General features: G+C 38.3%; 1 protein-coding gene across 1 annotated transcript in view; it reads left to right on the top strand.

Annotated features, from left to right (window-relative positions):
• Positions 1-15,925, top strand: part of EFNB2 (ephrin B2) — a 45,343-nt gene extending 29,418 nt beyond the window's left edge. The window contains exons 3-5 of the mRNA XM_002198502.7: positions 9,544-9,636; positions 10,391-10,504; positions 12,069-15,925. Coding sequence (XP_002198538.1) covers positions 9,544-9,636; positions 10,391-10,504; positions 12,069-12,451 — 590 coding nt within the window. The 3' untranslated portion in view covers positions 12,452-15,925. The remainder of the gene's footprint in view (positions 1-9,543; positions 9,637-10,390; positions 10,505-12,068) is intronic.
• The last annotated feature ends 369 nt before the right edge of the window (positions 15,926-16,294 follow it).

The raw sequence follows: 16,294 nt of genomic DNA, 5'->3' as shown, positions 1-16,294 counted from the left end.
CTGATAAATCAGACTATAAAACTAAGCCCTAATGGGCAGTCTTCCAGTTTCTTTCTTCAGTCCCAAGGAAATCATGCAAATTTTTCTGGAAGTAAAAGCAGGATTAGGCTTAAGGTAGTCTTAGCTGTTCTTGGAGAAGAGTCCGTATTAAGCTGATAAGGCTGGTTTTTAAAAGTATGTTTGGATCTTTGCTAGCATGATTTATCTGTTTTCTGTTTGGTATATGAAGACACCAAAAATCACTAAACTGCAGCAGTAGAGTAGTCCTTATGTGCTCATTGGGCTGCTGTGAGATAAACAGAGTTCTGAATCCAGATCCTGCCAGGAAAACTTAATATTATTTGTTTTTCAAGTATTTCATGTTAGCACATAAATGTGTTAGACTACCACAACCCAGCTGATGGCAGAATTTCAGGATGGGTTGGTTTGGATGGCACCTCTGGAGCTCATCCCTGCTCAAGCATTTGCTCAAGCAAGCCCACCTGCAGCCAGTTGCCCAGAGCCGTGTACAGCTGAGTTTTGAGTGTCCCCAAGGATGCAGCCCCTCCTCCTCTGCAGGTGCTCCCATTCCTTCATCATCTTCATGAACATTTACTGCACTTGCTGGTGTGAGTCCATGTCTGTCTTGTTTTGAGGAGCCTGTGACTTGCACCCAGCTCTGCAGGTGTGGCCTCACCAGTTCAGAGTGGTGTGGCAGGATCACCTCCCCAAACCAGCTGCCCAGTGCCCTTACAGATCGAACCCAAGAGCTGTTTGCTTCCTTTGCCACGAGGGCACGTTGCTGCCTCATGGTCAACTTGATGTCCCCCAGGACCTTCACAGCTTTTTTGCAGGGTTGCTTTCCATGTATTTGGCTCCAGCCTTTGCTGAAAGTTGATTCCACATGCAATCCAGAGGCTGCCACAGCAGGTTTGGTAGCAGAATCAAGACATTAGCAAAATAATTTTCATTGCAACAGGAAAAAAAATGAACCTAAATAATGTTATACTGTTAAGACCCCAGTGAATTTTTAAAAACTCTGTGAACATAAGTATTAAAAGTATCAGTTCGCCTGTCTAGTTGTGGCTTTTTAAAATTCCAAACACCGGTGGAATTAGCATATCCCACTGGAGTTTCTTAAAATGAACCAAGATGTGCCTACGTGATAATTTCTAAAGAAGCTAAACCTCTTAATTTCTTAATGGCAAGTATTAGAACAAGAGATCCTGTAGAACCGTGGAAATTCAGATCGCTTTATTTCTGCAATGTTCCCTCATTAAGGTTTACTTTGTGGGTATTTTACAGCTTTAAACACAAACATAAGCATACTGTAGTCAAAACAGTGCTTAACTTCTGATCATCTTTGCCAAGTGTACAGTCACCCAATAGTATCATAATTGATCTCAGTACTAAGGTGCCAAACTCTGTGTTGCTGAAGGATAGTTAGATGATGTAAATAGCTTTTTGTGTTTTGCAATAAAGCACACTTTTGTTGTGCTACATGTAAAAGCAGGAGATGAAGGTATTCTTTTATTGAAGCAAACATGTGGAAAATTGCTCTAGATTGTTATAGTACAGAGCATCCCCCCTGAAAGGAATGAGGTTCATCTACAGGGCAAAGTCTGACTGTGGTACTTTATTGGGGTTACTCCTAGACTCTCTGTGGTCAAAGCAAATAACATCATGTCCGTCTAAACTGTTATAACCGTGAGACTGGCACATTTCCTCATCTGTAGTGTTATATTCTAAACTGTCACTAGGCATTAACTCAGTCACTGGTGAAGTCCTACCACCTAGAGATGAACTCTGCCTCAAAATTATGTTTTCCACTTCAGTGCTACTCGTATAGCAATTACTGGGTCATTAATATCATTGCATGCAATTAGTGACACTAGAATGAGCAAGAGGTTTGTTATTTATTTAATATGAACTTTCACTATAACCCTTTCTTACCCAAGTGCCACAGACAAAAAAACAGAGATTTTCAAAGCAGGTGGACGTACTTGTAGAGTGAAGTTGAATTTGTATGATACAGAAAGTAGGTCCTCATTTAATGTTAAAGCTTCTGCTTTTGTTTCCAGCAAGCTATCTTGTCATTAGCAACAATCAGTGTAACTTGAATGCTAACTAATTCTATTAGTTCTGTTCAGCTGAACTGTTAAGCAAAGCTTGCTGTGGTAGTGGGAGACACTTCTCCCCATCCATGAGAAGCTTTAGTCAGTAGCATGCTGGGAGAGAGGATAAATTTGCGTAAAACACCTGTTTGTGAATGCTGAAGTCAACTAACTAGTAATCTGTTTTAGATGCATACTTTTGGGTATACACTAAATACATCATAATTAGTGGGCTTACATCTGCCACAGTTACTTCAGCACTCACAAATATATAATTTGTTTATGTAAACTAGAAGCAACCATGTGTGCAGTGGATCATTATCTGACAACATTTCTCAGAGTATGTGAAATACAGAACTGAAATTCTTTTAGAAATGCTTAACTGTAATGAAAGACTTGTCGTTCATAGTGATACAGCATTGAGATGCTTTTTTGGTTTGTTTTTTATATAATCTCTAAATCATTCCCAGGGAGTTTTGAAAAGGGGCACTGCACTTGACAGCAGTGAAGCAAGTAGGATTTTGTTGTGGGTGGGTGGAACCTGTGACCTTCAGTAATGGATAAGAATTCAGCAAATAGTTTACTGTTCGGTACACTTCAGCTGTGGTATTCCTTAACTCAGTGAGAAAATCATGGTGTTTTTAAAAAGATAGGCAGCATTAACCAGTCAGAATTCACAGTTTTTATTTATACTTTTCAGCTGTCTCACTGTCTCTTTTTACCTTTATGGAAAGACTTTATTCACATGAGCAGCTTTTTTTTTTTTACCATGTATATTTTTCTTTCTTGGTCCCATGTCTCCCTGGAATTAATAAAGTAATTCTGATTGTAGAAAACTTTACAACTCTCTCCCTGTTTTGTGCTGTTAGATGACATGAGATGTGGGAAGGAGAGTCTATGGATTTCCAGAGATGTCCCTGGAATCATACAGCTGGTATATACCAAAGTATATTACAGTACAAAACCAATTGGCTCCATCTTGATCGTGTCCTCCGCATTGCACTCTCAAAAAATCCCTGAAACAGTAATAGAATCTGTCCCTCTCTTAACATATGAATACAAGTGGAGAATGGGGAATTATGGGGAATTATATAAATACTCTTGTATCATGAGTCCCATCTAAGTACCACAAGTCATGCTATTCACAGTAGGACAAGACACATTTCAGAGCAGTGGTTAGAAAAGTGAATTACAGAGTTTCACTCCAGAGCCTTTGCTTCTTCCTGGCAAAAAGAGGCCTGCTTTTTATTTTACTTTATTTTGTTCTGGTTTTAGCTTGACTGGAGAGGGCATTGCTGCTTGTTGCTCGCTTGCTTGTTTACTTACGTACTTATATACTTGTAGAGAATATAATTTGTGGATCCTGTTTATATAAAAATCCCAGGACATGCGTTATAGGACTTAATTTAAAAAGCAAGAATGAAAAGTGAAAAAGAAGAATACAGAATTCTTGTCCTTTCCCTCTCATTGAAGTTCTGCCTCACATGTGGATAGAGGGGAAAAAAGGCCGGCATCAGGACTATTTATAAACACTCCATGAGCCTTAGTTTAAGAGAAAAAAAATCTATCTTAATTTGAAACAATGTGTTGAATAAGGTAGAATGAGAGTTTTTTAATGTTTTTTAGGCTAAAAAACTCCTCAAAATTCTGCCACCTTGACTTTGCAATTAAACAAACAGACATTATAAAAAAGCAAAATTATTGGTAAATATTGTATTATTTATACATTTTTCATTATAGTCTTGGGGTCCTAAATGATATTGAGCAAATTCAGCAGGTTTTTTTTTTAAGATAATTTCTTTGTCTCTAAAAGATCAGTAGAAAGTTTTGATTTTATTGTCTGTTGTTTAAAAACACAGTCAACACATAAGTGCACTCCATTTAACTATTCATAATGCATTTACATTTTAGTACTTACAGTCCAGGTTTGGGACTGCTGATGGTTAAATTTCAGAAGGCAGTTTAATATTTTTTTTTAAAAAGTGAAGGTTTCTGTATCCATTTTTTTTGACAGAAAAGGGAAAACATTAGTTGCTACTATTTGAAACTAGCATATTTCTCTTCCCTTCTCTAAATATTCTTTAGTTCACCCAGTGTAATGTGTGCCAAACTACCTGTTCTTTGGTGAGAAGCCTGAACAAATTTTTTTTTGTTGTTTCAGATTTCCATGCAGATCTGGCATTGTTACTGGGGGACAGAATTTAATTTCATTTAATTAAAACACTCTTTCTGTTGTCTCAGATATCTTGTTATTTCATCCATGGGTAGTTTAGAAACAACCTCCCTGTTGTGATCAGTGATTTGTGATTTTGCAGTGTGTGATTTCTGGTCTTCTTAAACCTCTCTCATAAATTATCTAAATTTATGAAAAAGAATTATTTATTCAGTGCCTTACTAAGAGGATCATTTAAAGGACCAAAAGCAGATGAAAGCAGTCAGAGCAAAAACAGTGATGCCTGGCCAAAATAGTGTTCTATTACTTGATAAAATAAAAAACTCTCAAAAACTTTACATGTACCTAGTAATCCTGAGAGTGCATGTGAGATGGAGTTCAGCTTTGCTTTAAGCGTAACTTCTTACAACTGTTGGATCTAAAGCTTGTGTGGAGTTTTTGCTGCTGTTTTTTCATTCTTTTGCTAAGCACGGCAGGGGAAAAATGGAAATGGCTAGTATTATTTGATTTGATTTTATTCTGATTTTGAGAAATCTATTTTCTGCTGCAGTATTCAAGCAGTATTTAATGAACAAGAACTGTGAAAATCACTACTATTGGATAGAACTGATTTGCCCCTAAAAAAACTGTAATTCTCAATTTGTTATTAACAGATCCACATCAGCAGCAATTAATTCTTCATGACCTCATCAGTGACGTGTCTTTAATATGATTTTTTTTTCTCCAGGACACTAAGGAGGGACAAAATCAATTTTGCCCTTGCCCATCAATAGACATCACTTATTTATTCCTATAGTCTGTGGTTTAAGGTCCATTTAGTTTACACAGGAAAATTAAATATGATGATCATCGTTTCTCTCATCATCTATGTAGTCCATTTCATGTTCAAGCTCTAGAAATAGATGTGTTTTAAAGTTGTGTTGGTTCAAAGCATATGTCATTTAATTTGCAAATAGGTAATGTTTTTCATAATCCTAAAACATCAAACTGTGGGTAATAAGTGTAGCAGAATTAAAAGGCTATTTTTGTCTGTTGGTGTTTTAAGTAATTGTGATGGCATTTTTTTTCCATTTTTTAACTAATGTGTGTTTTTAGGAGTGAAGGAAGTTGAATTTCTTTGACTGTGCCTTCATTTCTAATCTCTTTGTGAATGAAAAGCTATATACAGGCACAAATCCAGCAGCTTAATTCTCTGTCTGATTAGAGCAATGTTACCAACCTGGTAGGTTGAAAACAGCCATGATCCATGCAGTGGCGTAGCCTCCTGGGAGGCAGAGTAATAACAATCAAATGAAGACATATTAAAATGTAATATTACTTCCTCTCTATGGGGACTGTATAAGAATCATAGCCAGGAACTGTTCTTGTCAGCTGACTCTACTGTGCTCACTGACTCCCTGCCTCTGCATTTATGACTAATGCACTTTGTACAATAAACAGCTCTTGTGGAGTTTTAAAAGCAAATAAATGTAAAACATTATACATTGATTTACATGCGTTCCAGCCTTTTTTGTTTGTTTGTTTTGTTGGGGGTTTTGTTTGTTTTTACACAATCCATGTATTTCAAAGAGGGGGAGGCAGATCAGAATGAGGGGTTTTGGTGTGAATTTAATTTCTCCCATGTGTATGGAGGAGGATATCTTAAATTAGTATGAACCTGCAAATGTATACTAGCTTCTCTAAAGTAAGTGTGTATCAGCAAGACTCTTAAACCATAATTTCATAACGGATAAGTGTTTTCTGAATGTTGAAAAGCTAAACTTGCATTCTTTATAAAATGGCAGCTGGTGTTGTATTCAAAGAATGCAGACAGACAGACAGTGTCTGATAAATTTCTGTAAAAATGGCCTGTAAGTTATTAGAATTTTGTTAGAAAGTCTTAAAATTAGTAGAGATTTTAGCACAATTATATGTGTTTATTTTTAGGTGTGGACAAACTGTTGAATAATTTAATGTGGTTTTGGCATGTAATTATTAGTTTTGCAGTTGACACCAGTGGAGCAGGACAGGTCTCAGAAAATCAGAGGTATTTAACCATCAAAAGATTTAAAAATACTTTGCTACCTGTTTAGCAACACTTTACTTACTTCTACATTCCTATGTATTGCTGTATTAATAGAAAGTGAAGTGTGGGATCCTGAGAACATACTAACACTAATGAGAAACTTCATATTAATCATTACCTATGTTTATTAATGTTAATATTTAAGTATTTAGTCTTCTTAGCAGAGGGCTTTGTATGGTAGCTCATCTAATTTATTAACTTTAAAATGTATCCATATTTAGACCAAAATTTAAATAAATTCTTTTTTATATATGTATATATATATAAATTGGATGGAAAGTTTAAAATCTAATTATATAAACACACTGGAGGATAACATTTCCATTTTGGGTACCAGAAACTTGTGTTACATTTGTGTTTAAATCCAAAACTCGTATTGGGGACACTTTTTTTTTTTTTTTAATATCCTTTCAGTGTGAGCAGAGCTGCAAGTTCTGGGTCACTTTCCCACAGAGCTGTGGATGCAGTGGAGGAGCTGAAATGACAGTGGGTGTAATTTTCATTTGGAGATCAATATAGAAAGGCCACAGCAAGTGTTTGAGGAATATTTTGTACTCACTCCCTTGTTTGACTTCTGCACACTGCACTGTCAAGGGGCATTAACAGTATGAAACTGTGTTTTCTCTGCTGTCCCAGATTACTTCTTTTTCTCAGTGAAGCTTTTCAAAGCTTAAAACGATGTGTTTAAAGCTATCCACTTTCTTCCTGGTACACTAGGGATACGCAAGGTTGTATTTCGATAGTCTTAATGAATTTCAAAAAATAATTTCCTCCAGTGGCCTTGGGTAATTGTCAGTTTAATTACAGGAAAAGCTGAGAAGGAAACTTGCTTTGTCACTGAAATGCTTCTCTTTGAAAATTCCCTGTTCCTCAGGACGTAGCAGTCTGTACTCTGAGCTACAACGTAGGCTTTCCTAAAATCCCTTGAAGAACTGTGGAAAAAGTGAATACTTCTGCAAATTCATTCATCTGACATCAAAGCTATGAAAGCATTCTTTTAGCAAGCAAGCGAGGCGGATTGCGCTGGCGTAGGCACACAACCAGACTCATTGTACATCTGGGTCTTCCCATTTGCAGACTGTATTTGAAGTAATTTTGCATTCTTTTTTTTTCATCTTACTTTCTTATTCTGTACTGAGGTCAGACTGCATCCTCTGCATCCTGTTGAGGTCTCCTACTCCATGGGTTAAGTGGATAGGCCTTTAAAGAATAAAAAGGCATTGGTGTTCAGAAGAAGCAGCATTCCATTCAATTAAAATCAAGTAGAAGGTGTTTAAGGAAATGTGATTCTCTTTGGCTCGATTAAAAAAAGAATCAAATAACAAAACCACAAGACAAAGTCAGTGTTTATTATTTGTACATTCAATTGGTGCTCAGCTTTGGTATTTCTATTTACTGCATTTTTTCTCTATGTCCTTGTGCTGGTACATTGGCAAATAGATCATAAAAAACACTTTCAGCAAAGACACATTTGATTTATGTCCAGGATGGGTTCTTGGTATTGATTTTTTTTCCCCTCTGGAAAAAAAAAAAGAAAACAAAAGAAAACAAAACTATATGTCTCCATTATTTTCCAAGCCTGGCAATGCAGTGACACATTTCAAATCAGCTTTTATCTTAAATTAGTCAACGTGCTCTTTTGTATTTTGAAAAGTCTTTTTGCCATACAGCTATTGTCATGTTTTTACCAGGGGGGAGGGAACAAGAGGAGGAACTGGGAGGGACTACATATTAGGAGAAGGGAATTTTAGGAAAAGAAAGCACAGTTTGGGAAGTTTGTATGGTGGCTGTAATTCGAGTTGGTCACAAAAGAGTCAGAAGTGGAACAAAAACAAGACTCAGATCAAAGGCTATGAAGCAGGGCTCAGCAGTATGGGGTTTATATCTTTACGGCTAGAGAGAAGATTAGAGCAAGAAAAATACTGCCATGGGGGTAGGAAGACATTGTGAAGGAAAAAGGAAATATACATAGACCGCGTTTGAAAGAAAATCCCCAAGGAAGGTGAAAGAGAAGGAGCGAGAATTAAAAACAAAGACCTGAAGAGTGTAAAGCCCACAAGCTGAAAGGAGAGGGGCAGAGGGAGGCATGTGCTGCTTAAGCAGTTCACCACCACGCTCACTCACGCCAAGCAGTGAGCTCCCTGACATCCCATTTTCCATTTGTTTTCTCCAGTTGGTGGCCCAGTGCGCCCTCTCATAAGTTTATTTTGGGCCTCAGATAAACAGCCCCAAGAAATGACAGTGAAATTTCCATCCCCAGGACGACCAGGGTAGGAAAACCCCCGGCTCATTCCATCCATAGTGAATCCAGAGCCCACCGTTGGCAGCTGTGCCCCGCTCATGGTGGCAGTGCAATGCAGTGGCTGCAATACCTACTGCTGAGGAGCTGCAGAGTCCTTTGCCAGCAGCTGTTTTGCAACCAGCAGCTGGCTGGGGCAGCAGCGGCGCACCCATGCACCGTGATTCAGCGCTGTGGGCTCTCCAAGGGAGTGTCAGCCTGCGCCCGGATCGCGTGGCTCCAGCTGGCACCTAGATAAGCAAGAACAATCCCCACAGAGGGGAAAGCAGCCCGTTGTTTGTATGAGCTAAAAGGTTTCCCTGAGAGTAGAGTGAACTCCCCTTCGCCTCCCGCCCCCGCAGAGGCTCCTCAATGCTGAGAAAAGTGAGCTTGTGCTTTAAAATATTAAATGGTTTTCCAATCAGTTCAGAATCTTAGCTTTCACCTGGGTCTTTTGTATGCGTTCACTTATTCCAGCAGGAGATTTGTAATAGAGGAAGCAGGTGTAACATGGTGATTATAAAGATATTGTTGGGAGGGGGAAAAAAAAGGGTGATTTTTCAGTGCTTTTCTCCTCTGAGCCTGCCAGAGCTTCCTTTTCAGCTGACTCCATCACCTTTTTAGCAAGATGGTGTGTTTTTGTCCAAGTCAGTCAGTCAATTGTGCATAGGAAAATAAAAGGCTGCTGGGTAAATTTGAAACCTTGATAACACATTCCTCCATTTGTATATATTGTACAGCTTACCAGTGTATTCATTCCTTTGGCTTTCAACATTTCACAACTTTCCATAGGTCAGCCTGAGCAACAAAACCAGGTCCTGGTAGATTGAAAGGTCCCTGCTTTCAGACACTCATATTCACATCACTTTGCCTGTTGATTTCCTGATTTTTATTTATTTTTATTTTTGTTTATTTTTCTTTTATTTTTAATCAGCAACATCAAATGGGTCTTTGGAGGGCCTGGATAACCAGGAGGGAGGGGTGTGCCAGACAAAAACCATGAAGATCCTCATGAAAGTTGGACAAGGTAAAGACCATCTGCTGTTTCATGAAATCACTTTGATCGGTCTCAATGTCCTTTTTAGTTTTCTGGCTTCTTTTAGCAGTGTAGAGCAGAGAGCCAGTCAAGCCTAGTGTGGTCATTCCTCCCTTACAGTCTGAAAGCACAACCTATTTTCTCTTCTTCAGCTACTGACAGATTTCTACAGAAGGAGGGTTAGTGTAATAAGATCTCTTCATTGGAGAGATCCCTAGAAGGAAAGGTCACCTGGGAGTAGTGTGTTTCAGTCATTTTTATTTTTATTTTAAAAACAAAAGCCACAACTCTGCTGCTCAGAATTATTTAAAATACATGAAAAGAGGGAAGCTAATATGTCTATAGTTTGCTTGTTATGAATTCTGATTACAGAGAGGTTTTTGTTCATTGTCTCTTTTCACATATAGGTAACCTATTGTGCAGGAAGAAAGAATTATTCTTCTAAGTAGAAGTTGGTTTAGTAGTCAATCAGCTTCCTCAGTTAAGCTGAAATGTCATCTGCAAAGCTTTTCTTGCCAGTTACAGGAGACCCTATAGTTTCTGCAGATGGCCTAACAATTTAAACCTGAAATAACTAATATAACCATTTTGCTTTAAAAGGAAAATTACAATCTTGTATCTCCTAGTCCTTTGTATAAAGGTTCTTCTGTTAAACCATTTGTGTCTCACGAGGTACCCAGAGCCAGCTTGTAAGGCTCCATATTATCAAGTGCCAAAGCTGCATGAGTCCTCTTTCTCTCCCCAGATCCCAACTCAGCAGGGCAGCCCCGGCACACGGATCCCACCAAGCGCCCTGAGCAGGAAGCTGGCACCAACGGGAAGAGTTCCACCACCAGCCCCTTTGTGAAGGACCACTCAGGTAAGTGTGGTAGGACTTTGCCCGGGAACGTCTTCTTCTCCTTTGTCCCCAAATGTTTTATTTTACTATTAACATGCCAGAAAAACAAATGTTTTCATCATAAGATGAAGCAAAAGCCGGTTCTGATTGCTCTGGTGGATAGTGTGTGGGAGCTGCAAGTTTTGGCTACAGCTGCTCTCTCCCCTCTTCCCCTCTCCTGTGACAGTGTCTCTCACTTACAGGAAAATTTTTGGATAGGACATTTGCTAAGCAGCTTTACAGTGGTCAGTGCTGCCTTACATTTAGTACTCTGACAGATGAACGAGTCTCTTTCTCTTCCCGCATAATACATTATCAAGTGGTTTTTGACAGCCATTTATAACATTTATTTCAGGGCATCTATAATTAATGTCCTGATGTTTTAGCTGACCATGTGAAGTCTAGACATGTATGGCTGGTCTTCCACTAAATGTAAACTTTTGAGGTTTTATTTTTTATAATAATTATCTAAACAAAATAAATAGATTATTTGAAACAAATATCTTCAGGATGCATTTCACTCATAGGGTGAACAAGAGAAAACCTAACTCTTAAGACTCAAGCTGTCCAGAAGAAAATTCAGTAATCAGCAATGCTACAAAGCAAAACTTTGCTGACAGGTGATTCTGGGTTTCCCAAAAAAGGCCACAAGTTTTCCTTGCCAGCTCTGTCTTTAGTTACTGGGCTAATGAATCTTTGATACAGTGAGTGGCTTAGCTGATCCCTGCAGAGGCTTTGATAGGGAGAATTAACAATTATGTGAATATAGCATCTGTATAATTTTTCCATTGTGAGTGAGAATCAAGGGAGGGAAATACGTTCAAACTTAGAAGTGAAAAAGTGTCGATGAGTATTCATGTAATTTTTGTGACAAATAATGTGATAGGCAGCAAATATTCAACAGGCTGTTCAGCACATGAGCTTTTCCTGACTACCAAATGCGTGGTATTGTTTTCTTTTAAGTAAATGTAAGTTAATACTAACAGACATGCCATAACTGTTCTGCCTGTCTCCCATGCTGCCTCAAGCTCCTTAGTTTCATTTCCAAGCAAGAGGAGTCCCTGTAAAGAGGCACTAAGGATGGTTTAACTTAAGTCAATATGCAAAAGAAAAATAGCAGAGGGAACAGTATGGCACTGAACACTAACAGTTGTTCTGAGAATTGTCATTTCCCTGTGTTATTTTCCCTTCCAGTCCTGTCCCACCCCTCTCTTGTGCCTGGGGCTGGCCTGCATCTGTTAAAAGATGCCGTATGCATCAAAGGCTGCCTTGTCAGTGACAGTTCTCACGGCTGATGGATGATGATGTATGAAACAGAGTGGTTTGGGAGCAACACAAAAGTGAGACCAACAGGCACAAAGTCTTGCTTTATATCGATTGCTGACTTCGGCTGTTTGCATTTAGCTATCTAACAGGGTAATTGGTTTGTCAAAGTTTAGCTGTCAGTTAATTCTTCCAGTCTTGCTTACTCTACACATTTTTAAGCGACGTAAATGGGTCATAGGATGGCAATAACTTTTGTCTATTGTATTTCCATTCTTTCCAGGATCTAGCACAGATGGCAGTAAGGCTGGGCATTCCAGTATACTGGGTTCAGAGGTGGCCTTATTTGCAGGGATTGCATCAGGGTGCATCATTTTCATCGTCATCATCATCACTTTGGTGGTTCTTTTGTTGAAGTACCGGAGAAGACACAGGAAGCATTCCCCGCAACACACGACAACTCTATCACTTAGTACATTAGCCACCCCAAAACGCAGTGGCAACAACAATGGTTCTGAGCCCAGTGACATTATCATTCCTCTAAGGACTGCAGACAGTGTCTTTTGCCCCCACTATGAAAAGGTCAGCGGCGACTATGGACATCCGGTGTACATAGTTCAAGAGATGCCTCCTCAGAGTCCAGCAAACATTTATTACAAGGTCTGAGGAGCACACAGCCAGCTCTGTGGTACAGTTGAGTCATAGAGGAAACTCACTGGTCAAATGCTTTCTGTTGGGGTTTGTGATGACGCCTTGTGCGCTAGCATTGACTTAAGCACAGGGGAGAGAAGGCAACAGCTCTTTCTCCAGGAACCAACGCGAGCTGGACAGCTTACCTAGTCTGTAGAATCCCTATCTCGGTGAATAAGTATTCACTAAAAGCTGGAAGACTTTCATGTAGAAGATGCCCATTCTGATTGCTGTACTCTTGTTACACTCATCATCCTCAAAGCCATGTGCTGTGGGCATTCAGGCATGTACAAAAGCCAAGGGAAGATGGAGCAATCCGTGGATGTTAATAGCTCTAGGCATCCTGGGAAGGTGCTCTAGGATATATCAAGCTTGAAATGCAATCTTCTGACTTTTGTGTGTCTCTCTCAGTGCGTACTGGATTTGTCACACAGACCTTGGTGTCTAAGTAAGACTTGTTAAAGTTCTCTTGCTTTTAGTCCATCACTGTTCCATTTGTTTTTGTTATCCAAGGCTCTACCATCCTTCACATAAAATTTCCTTTCACTCCACCTCCTGAATCACTAATGGAACATTAATGTTTGGAGATCCGCACTCCATCCATCTGCTACAGCAGCCTCACTTGAATGGGTAATGCATTGATAAAAATTGTGTTTGATAATAAGGAGCCTTCCAGCCAAAAAGTTAGGCTGTCACAAAGTCAAGAGCAGGACTGGGTGGTGGAGGGAAGGGCTAATTGAAGTTGCAATTGAATATTGCTGCCTCAGAAGTAGAAGTTGGGAATTTAAAAAAAAATGCATTTAGGTAGCACAGCACTTTGGTATGCTAAGTTTTAAGAGGCAAGTAGGAAACACAATAACATGTGCAGTGAATTAAGGCTGCATTTGAAGGAATTCACGGTTATCAAATACCAGTGTGCAGAAAAAAATAGTACCTTCAATACAGTAGAACAAAGGGGTATTGTTAGTAAGTCAACAAGCCTGGAGAAGACAAGACAATAGCAGGCCACTGAGGAGGTATTGGGGCAGGGCTGTTGTGGTACTGGCAATAAAATACACAGCTTTGAAGCTGTAGCAAAAACGTAGTCTGCCTTGGATGACTTTTAAGCAGACTCAGCTGCTATACTATCACATTATACTAAGCACAGGGAAAGCATTTAAGAAAACAACTGAGAGCCAAGTGCCCAAGATGATTATAAGCCAGTGGGTCAAATTAGCTATAATTCTATCACTGATAAAGTTGTGGGGGAAAAAAAAACCAACAAAACAACGCACCACAAAACCTTGGGTAATCTCTGAAAGTAAGGCAGAATTTCTTTGTGACTGACCCATTAGGCACTTTGGCTTATTGTAGTGCTGTCCCTGCACAGTGAGTGTAGGTACTGGCTGACACAGCAGTTCATTGGTGCTCTGTTGCAATGTTAAAGCACATATGGCAAACCTCTGGCAGTCTGTAAGAGTAAAATAAATTATGACACTGAGATGGAGAAGGAAAATATGTCTTATTTATAATAGGTGTATAGAACACAAGGGATATAAAGTGAGAGTTTTTCTTTTGTTCATTCTTTCTTACTTTTGGTTTGGATTTTTTTACTAATATATATTTTGAGATTGCACAGAATCTACACCAGAAGATGTGAAATTCATTTGCGGCAATTGCATAGTCTTAACTCGTCATCATTTTACATATATGTGTGTGTGTGTGTGTGTCTATGTATATACACACATATATAAGTATATATGCATACGTAGGTATATGTATGTATGCATATGCGCACATTTTTAAAAAAAATAAAATACTTCTGGAAAAAGGAATCAGCTATCCTAAACCACCAGTGAGAGCATCGTTAAAAAAAAATTCCAAAGCATCTTGTAAGAGGAAAGTAGAAAATATAAGGTCCAAAATATCAGGAATTCAGTGTTACTGCATCACATATTTAACAGCAACAAGATGTGCCGGCATTTATTTTCTGTGTTGTGTTTTCCCTTGCCTTACAGGCTGATGTGTTCTGTAGATTTTGTTGAGGTTCGTAGAAGGGGGTTTCAGGTTAAAGTTTTCTCTTTAGCATGGCTATTCCCCTAAAGCTCCCACCCTAGGGAGGAGATTAAAAAAAAAAAACCTCTACTTTTATATGTGCTATGCAAATAGACATTTCTAACATAGTCATGTTACTATGGTAACACTTCGCTTTCTGATTTGGAAAGAAAATGTAGCAACAGCATTTTAGGGTTCTCAGACCTCCAGTGAGCACCTGCAAGAAAAGAAAAAAAAAAAAAAAAGAAAAAAAATAAAAGAAAAATATCTGTCTTAGAAATGATCACTCTCTTTGTTTTCTGAACCTGAAGATTATGTTGGGATGTTCGTCCAAAAGAGAGAAACAAAAAACAAAAAAAATTACAACCCATGGTTCTGTGGAAGGTTACCATGGTGACTAACTACAGTACATATGTAATTCTTTTCAACAATCCTTCTTTTCTATGAATCCATCCATACAAGGTTCTCTTGTAAGTCATTAAGATTTTATTTTGGGGGAGGGGAAGGGAAAAGATGGGCTTACTGATTCTTATTTTTATTAAATCATATCTGTGCTTCATCAGTTGGCTACATTCTAGTTATATACTAAACTGTGAAAAAAAAATCAGATTAATTGCTCAAGAGCAACCTGCAACCAATTGAAAAAAAAATGTACTGTGCGTCTGTTTTGTGTCTGGTGCAGAATTATGACAATCTACCAACTGTTCCCTTCTTTGACGTTGGTCCAGCTTTGAAAAGTTACTGTAAATGCCTTGCTTGTATGATCATCCCTAGTCACCCAAATTGGAATTTGCACCATCATGTCTAAGTGAAGATGCTGTAAATAGGTTCAGATTTACTGTATATGGATTTGGGGTGTTACAGTAGCCTTATTCACATTTTTAAATAATTTAAAAACCCACATGAAAACAAGTTAAAAAAGGCTTTTCTTAACCAGATTGTGTATATAGAGCAATGTTGGTTTTTTATAAAGTCTGAGCAAGATGTTTTGTATAAAATTTGAATTTTGCAATGTATTTAGCTACAGCTTGTTTAAAGGCAGTGTCATTCCCCTTTGCACTGTATTGAGGAAAAAATTATATAAAAGGTTGCCAAATTGCCGCATATTTGTGCTGAAATTGTGTACCATGAATATTTATTTAAGAATTTCTTTGTCCAGTTTGTAAGTAACACAGTATTATGCTTGAGTTATAAATAATTTCTTCTTTCTTTTTCTTTTTTTTTTTAATTTTATTTTTTTGTTTTGTTTGTTTGTTTCATTCTATATTAAAAGTAGCCGGTCATAAGTTTGAAATCTGCTTTAGTTCCACATTACAATTAGTTCCCAGAAAATGAAAATTATGAAAATCACATTCCACGTCTGTTTCAAACTGAATTTGTTCTTAAAAAAAATAAAATATTTTTTTCCTATGGAAACCTTGCCTTCTAAGTATTTTCTTCTTTAATTTTGCAATTTTTTTAAAGGATGAAAATAAATAACAAAGTCACCAAGCTTGCCTGCCTGCTTCCCTCCTGTCTCTCTCTTTCTCCTCTTCTCCCCCCCTCTCTCCAACCTGATTGCCAGTGGTTTATAGGAGATCTCCTTAGAGTCCACTGACTTCTGTTAACCTACTTCTTTCAAATTCTCTCTTCCATATATCAGCAGATTTTAGAAAACACCTGGGCATCTTATGCCCTTGGAAGTCAGTGAATTGCAGTCAGATGCAGTAGCCAGGTTTCTTGAATGATCTTGGAGTTGGGAGTACAACCAATAAATAAATCCCAGACATTATGTGGTGGATGTAC

Source organism: Taeniopygia guttata, chromosome 1, assembly GCF_048771995.1.
Source record: "Taeniopygia guttata chromosome 1, bTaeGut7.mat, whole genome shotgun sequence".
NCBI lineage: Eukaryota > Metazoa > Chordata > Aves > Passeriformes > Estrildidae > Taeniopygia > Taeniopygia guttata.
The sequence above is the reverse complement of the archived record's forward strand: the minus strand, read 5'-3'. Positions and strand labels throughout refer to the sequence as shown.